At 44.9% G+C, this 5,875-nt stretch overlaps 1 protein-coding gene across 1 annotated transcript in view; it reads left to right on the top strand.

Annotated features, from left to right (window-relative positions):
• SV2B (synaptic vesicle glycoprotein 2B) overlaps positions 1–3,781 on the top strand; it is a 27,275-nt gene extending 23,494 nt beyond the window's left edge. The window contains exons 10-12 of the mRNA XM_009635066.1: positions 13–213; positions 2,523–2,682; positions 3,598–3,781. Coding sequence (XP_009633361.1) covers positions 13–213; positions 2,523–2,682; positions 3,598–3,781 — 545 coding nt within the window. The remainder of the gene's footprint in view (positions 1–12; positions 214–2,522; positions 2,683–3,597) is intronic.
• The last annotated feature ends 2,094 nt before the right edge of the window (positions 3,782–5,875 follow it).

Genomic DNA, 5,875 nt, shown 5'->3' with positions numbered 1-5,875 from the left:
TTTCCCTCACAGATATCTATGAACATAAATTCATCAACTGCAGGGTCATAAACAGCACCTTTCTGAAGGAGAAGGAGGGCTGTCACCTGGACTTCGAGGAGGACAATGATTTCCTGATCTACCTGGTCAGCTTCCTGGGCAGCCTGTCTGTGCTGCCAGGCAACATCATCTCTGCGTTACTGATGGACAAAATAGGGAGGATAAAGATGATCGGTGAGTAAGGACAATGGGTGCACGGCGCAGGTCGCGGCTGGGAGCACAACTCTGCAAAGAGCCAGGGTCAGCGTGAAGGTCTCGCTGCATCTGCACACAGCAACGCAAGCTGAGATGGCTCAGGTGGGGATGAGTCATTCCCATATCAAATGCAGCAGAAGGGTAAAAAGACCCGAGGGCAAGGCCAGTGATCTACTCTGTGGCAGCGGGCAAGTTACCTGCTCCCCACCTCCTCACCCTGCTTTTCTGTGTATCTGTGACATCCTTCCTTTTTATTTTGGCTTTTCTGTCACAGCCTGTATGTTTATCCAGTGCTCAGCACACCAGGGTCGGAGCTGAAGCAGGACCTCTTGGTGCTGTTGAGTAGATGCTGATGTCCATAGCGCTCTGTATAAATAAATAAACACTTGGCTTATAGCAATGAATATTCACAAAGGGTTTTTTTATGCAGTTGCTTGACAGCCCAGGAGTTCCCTCTTTCGGCTTTCTGATTTTCAAATGATTTTACAAACAGCTTCAGAAAGCATATGGTAGATTAACTGACCATGTCACAGCCAGGCAAGATGCCACCCTTCAGCATTATGGGAATAAGTTATCACCTTATCAGCTTTATGATTACTTTGGGAATTTCTGGTGTTGCTTCCTCCAGGGTTCAGACCTTGCTCTCCAGGTACTGTGGGAATCATGCCTCAAGGGACAGCCAAGTGAGTTTAATAAAATCAGGGATGTGGCTCAGGGGGAAGGGGTGACTTACTCTCTTGAGTTCACCTCTCTCTTCTGAGAACAGAGAGAAGTCTGGTCAGCTTAGTCTCACCATCAGACAGGTTAAGGTAAGCAAGATGACCCCACCAGTGTGTCAGGAATGTATGCTGGGGGAAAAAAAGTGAGTGTTCATGTGGTGAATTTGGAAAAGACCCAAACAAATTAGAGGGGTCTGTGGGAAATAAATTAAACAAAGCTGACGGAGAATCAGATTGACCACCCTGCAAACATGACAGCATTTCAGCATCTTCATCTGGAATTGAGATGACAGCTGGAATCCTAAACACTTATTTCTTCTGCAGAATGAAAAGTACAAGACACAAATCATTAATGACACGCTGAAACGTTTCACTATGGAATTTTCAGTTGAAACAGCCTTCTGGCATCCCACCCCTATCACTCTGTTGAACATATTCTTTCTGGTCAGCTTAACATGAAAACTGAATTTCACTTTTGCGTTCTGTGCCTTGCTGGGACTTCAGTTCATTTTTATCCTGTTCTGATAAACCCTCTCCTGTGCCAAATGTTGGATCTCCTGGTGCACACATGGTGACCCTAATGCTGCGTTGTACCTCTGCAGCAGAGGGAATATCCATGCCGCACAGAGGAGGATGGAGTTTGGCCAGGTACCATGAAGGAGAAGCAGATATGGAGTCCTGCACAGCAGCTTTTCGTAGGCAGGGCACCCCAGTGACAAAATGCAACATAAACTCCAAAATGAAGCATTTTAGTTCCAGTTCAGCATCTGAACTGTTTTGGATGGTGTCAAATTGATTCAAAAAACCCCAAACAAACAAAAAATGCGTTTGGTTTCCTGGTAGTAAATGGAGATATTTCAGCAACAACAGAACTTTCCAGTGAAAGATACTTTGATTTTGAAAAAGTTACATCTTTCAGGTGAAAATTCCCAATGGGGTAGAAGGCCACGATGTAGCCATTAATATTTCTGAATCTGAACTGTGCCTAACTGAGCATGAACACTCTCCCTCTCTCCCTCGGTGGTGTTCATAAAATCATGGCTCCTGTGCAAATGTGCCATGAAATCTAATGATGTTCTTGTAATTAAAAGAGACTTCAAGTGTTTCATACAATTGACTGTAAATTATCCTAATTGAGAGTAGAAATGTGCGAGTGAATTCAATATGATATGAAATGCACCAGCTCTTCACTCAAAACTCAAGCTGAAAAACCTTGACAGAGATTCTTTCTCCTCATTGACTTTCATGTTTACTTGCCTCTGCTCTTCCTGGGTCCATCTGGATATCTGAGATGCTGGAAACCTGCCTGGAAAAGCCTGTTTGCAGAGTCTCCATGGAGCAGGACTATCAGTAAGATCAGATGGTCATTGAGAACATTTTCAGGCCAGTTTCCAGCATCAGAGAATGACAGATAGGCAGCATCAAGGTATGTTCGGATTCTTGCAGATTTAATTCGTTTTGGGGTGAAATGCTGTCACTTGAAAACCATCTTTATCAACAAATGTGTTTGCTCAACTGTGGACAGGGGAAACTGGTGCCAACATTTTTTCTCTTGGTTTCCCCCCGTAGGTGGCTCAATGTTGATCTCGGCAGTGTGCTGCTTCTTCCTCTTTTTTGGCAACAGTGAGTCGGCAATGATCGGCTGGCAGTGCTTGTTCTGCGGGGCCAGCATTGCCGCCTGGAACGCCCTGGATGTGATCACGGTGGAGCTCTACCCCACTGACAAAAGGTGCTCAGAGTATTCCTCCTCTTAGTCTCCACCCTCGGACTTTGGCCTCTCGGTTCCTGATGGAAAAAGTCGCTCCAGATCCATGTAGATGAGGGAGGAGTATTCTTTTTATTTTCACCAGACCTTAAGGGCTGGGTAGTCCTGCAGCTATACTGGATCAGCGCAGACATTTGCAAGCATAATTCTGCATGCTTGTACGCAGTGAGTCGCGTGGGCGTATGGAAATTATGGGCAGATAAAATAGAGAGTCTGTCATTTCCATGGATGTGCATGGAGGTCTGGCCTTTCAGACTGTACCCCCTAGCCTCTTATCATAGCTTATCACCATGACAGCCTTGCCCTCCACGACCTGGAGACAGCCATGGTTTGGGAGACGAGGCAGCACAGGAAACTTTGGGAGAACGTGCTGCGGATGAAAGCTTTCCTTGCAGCATCTTTATAAGCCTTTTTTTGCCATTTTCAGGCTGTTGAGGGGAGCCAGAAGGGAAGAAGGACTGCTTTGAAGGCAGCATGCTTTTAGCTGCTGGGTGAAGCAGGATTTAGAAGCAATCCCTGGTTGTTTCTCTGGTGACAACCCACTCCAGCCAGCGCTTGGAAGGGCTTTGACATGTTCTAAAGCAGGTTGTGTCCTGCTGTCTTTGGGGAGGGAAAAGGCTGTCATAGTGGGCCACTCTGGGGCTGGGGAGAAGCTGAGATGAAAAGGAGGAATGAGTACAGATGTTCTCCTCATTCACACAGACATGCAAAACAGTGACACCTACTTATCTATTTATTTATTTATTCTGCCTGGCTTTACTTGCTAGAAGCATAGCCTGAGCAACATAAGAGCATTCACAAAATTAACCATCCAGATCTTCTGTAGTTATGCCAAGAACTTCCCTCCTAACCATTGCTTTCTGCTTTTCTTCCCCACAGGGCAACAGCCTTTGGCATCCTCAATGGGCTTTGCAAGTTTGGTGCCATCCTGGGGAACTCAATCTTTGCCTCCTTCGTGGGGATAACCAAGGTGGTTCCCATCCTTCTGGCTTCCTCTGCTCTGGTTGGAGGTGGCCTGCTCGCTTTGCGCCTGCCAGAGACTCGAGAACAGGTCCTGATGTGAGCAACTGAGGCCAGGGGGGTCGGGGGGGCAGACATAGAAGAAGAACAAAAAAGAGCCCTGTTTGGAAAAATTGAAATGTCCATTTTTTTCTGACCCTTTCACAGCCACGACTGGTGCATGCAGCTACCACGCACCTCTTGCAGAGCTTGGGTTTAGCCTTGCCTACACTGGGAGCCTACCCTGTCCCTCCCCATCCCAGTGTAATGGCACAGGACGCGAACAGCGGCTTCGTGCATGTGTACGCCTGCGTGGGTGTGAGCATGGCCGATGGGAGAACAGGTCCTGACCCCCTTACACCTTTGCCGAGCTGCGAGATGCTGCCTGCCTTGCCCAGCACTACCTGGCAACCCATATCAGCTGTGCTCAGACACGAAGGACATCCGAAGGGGGGGCAGGTAACAAACCTACTGTAGGTGCGCTCCAGCAATAGAGACAAGAGGTACAAACGTGACTAGTGACCCTAGCTGTCTTGATTTTGGGGTTACCACCTGAACTGCCTGGAAGAGTGAGAGAGTCCTGGTTTCTGAAGGGTATGAGGGTGGGTGCTCGGCTCTCTCAGAAGAATCAGGGTTTCAAAGCCCTCTACTGTCTTCACTTAGGCATAGAGAATCACTAGGCACCTTCTTGCTCTGGGGGAGAAATATATACATAATTTGATATATATATATGTATTTGCACATACTTGCAAACATACATACACACATTGAAGTGATCAGCTATTGAAATGTATAAATTTTAATACCTGCACCCTGAAGAAGATCTGAAGAGAGACACTAAAAACTAATCCCACTAATTCAAGATTATCTGGAGTCATGACCAATTTAGTGACACTACTTTCTTTATCTCCAGACACCAAATATTTAAATGTATTAATGGCTGGGAATATATATTTCTATGAAGATTAAGAATTTTTTTCCTACCACTTTCACAGAGGACAAATTGATGTGATGTTGGAGCATTCCACAAACCAAATGTGTACATATTATCCAGTGTAAATAGGCGACTTTTTGTCTAATACCTAGAGTACGGTAACTGTGAATTTACCAGCATTTTAGCCATATTATTTAAAGAATATGATGCTTGATTTTCTTATATACTTGGGTCTCATTGAATCACAGTAAGCACAGTTACTTAAAGCCATTTAACTTGTTACACAGGGAATGCACGCAGCAAGCTTTTGCTGCACAGACCATTAAATTCTCCATAATATGGGACAGTTAATTTTGATATCCTGTAAAGACCGTTTTTGAAATTCATATGCCCTTTTTATCATATGACTTAAGTTCTGTTGCACCTAGAAGCAAAGTGAGTCATGTATTTTTGGATATACTTTCTGGGGAAGCAAGAATGAAATGCATTCTGTTAAACAGCACACCAATGCTCACAACTGACGAGATAGCGCTAATTAGACCCTTTCAACAAGCCCAGCGATGGGATTGATCGGCAACTGTCACATAATGCAGGGAATTTATCTCACCAGGATATTTTGTGACATAATAAGTTCTTTTGTACTTTTGCTAATGACCTTCTTATTTACCTTTCTTTGGATCCCTCTTTTCCTCTTTTTTTTTTCTTTCTTTTTCTTTTTTTCTTTTTTCCTTTTTTTTTCTTTTTTTTCCTTTTTTTTTTTTTTTCCGAAAAACACACAGGGCTAGGCTGAAGTCCAGCAGGACTGAAGTCTAACACCTCTGCCTTCAGCTGCACAGAGGCAGACCACACTAACGGCTCACACTGGGGCCAGCCCCACATAACCGTGGGAGTCAGTGTCCGTGCGACTGCAGAGGGCAGAGAAAGGACCCGGAGCGTGGTTTAGATCGCAAGAAGCAAATCCTTGCCGATGAGGCAAAACCCTCTAATGAGCATCACTTTTATCATTGCGTCAATCAGTGATAAGCACTTATGGAGCAGCCAGGCTACAATGGGCTATTTGGGATTTTTGAGATTTATTCTGAGGTTTATGAGATTGATAAAATCACAAGCTGCTGTAATAACCAAGCTTATTATGCCTCATTTCTTCATTTTATGGGTAGCTTAGGGCCTTTTTTTTGATTTGTCTTCAAAACAGCAAGGTTCCTTCTCTAAGGTGGGAGTGAA

This window comes from Egretta garzetta, unplaced genomic scaffold (assembly GCF_000687185.1).
Source record: "Egretta garzetta isolate BGI_Z169 unplaced genomic scaffold, ASM68718v1 scaffold322, whole genome shotgun sequence".
In the NCBI taxonomy this organism is placed as follows: domain Eukaryota; kingdom Metazoa; phylum Chordata; class Aves; order Pelecaniformes; family Ardeidae; genus Egretta; species Egretta garzetta.
This window is presented reverse-complemented; position numbering and strand designations above follow the sequence as displayed.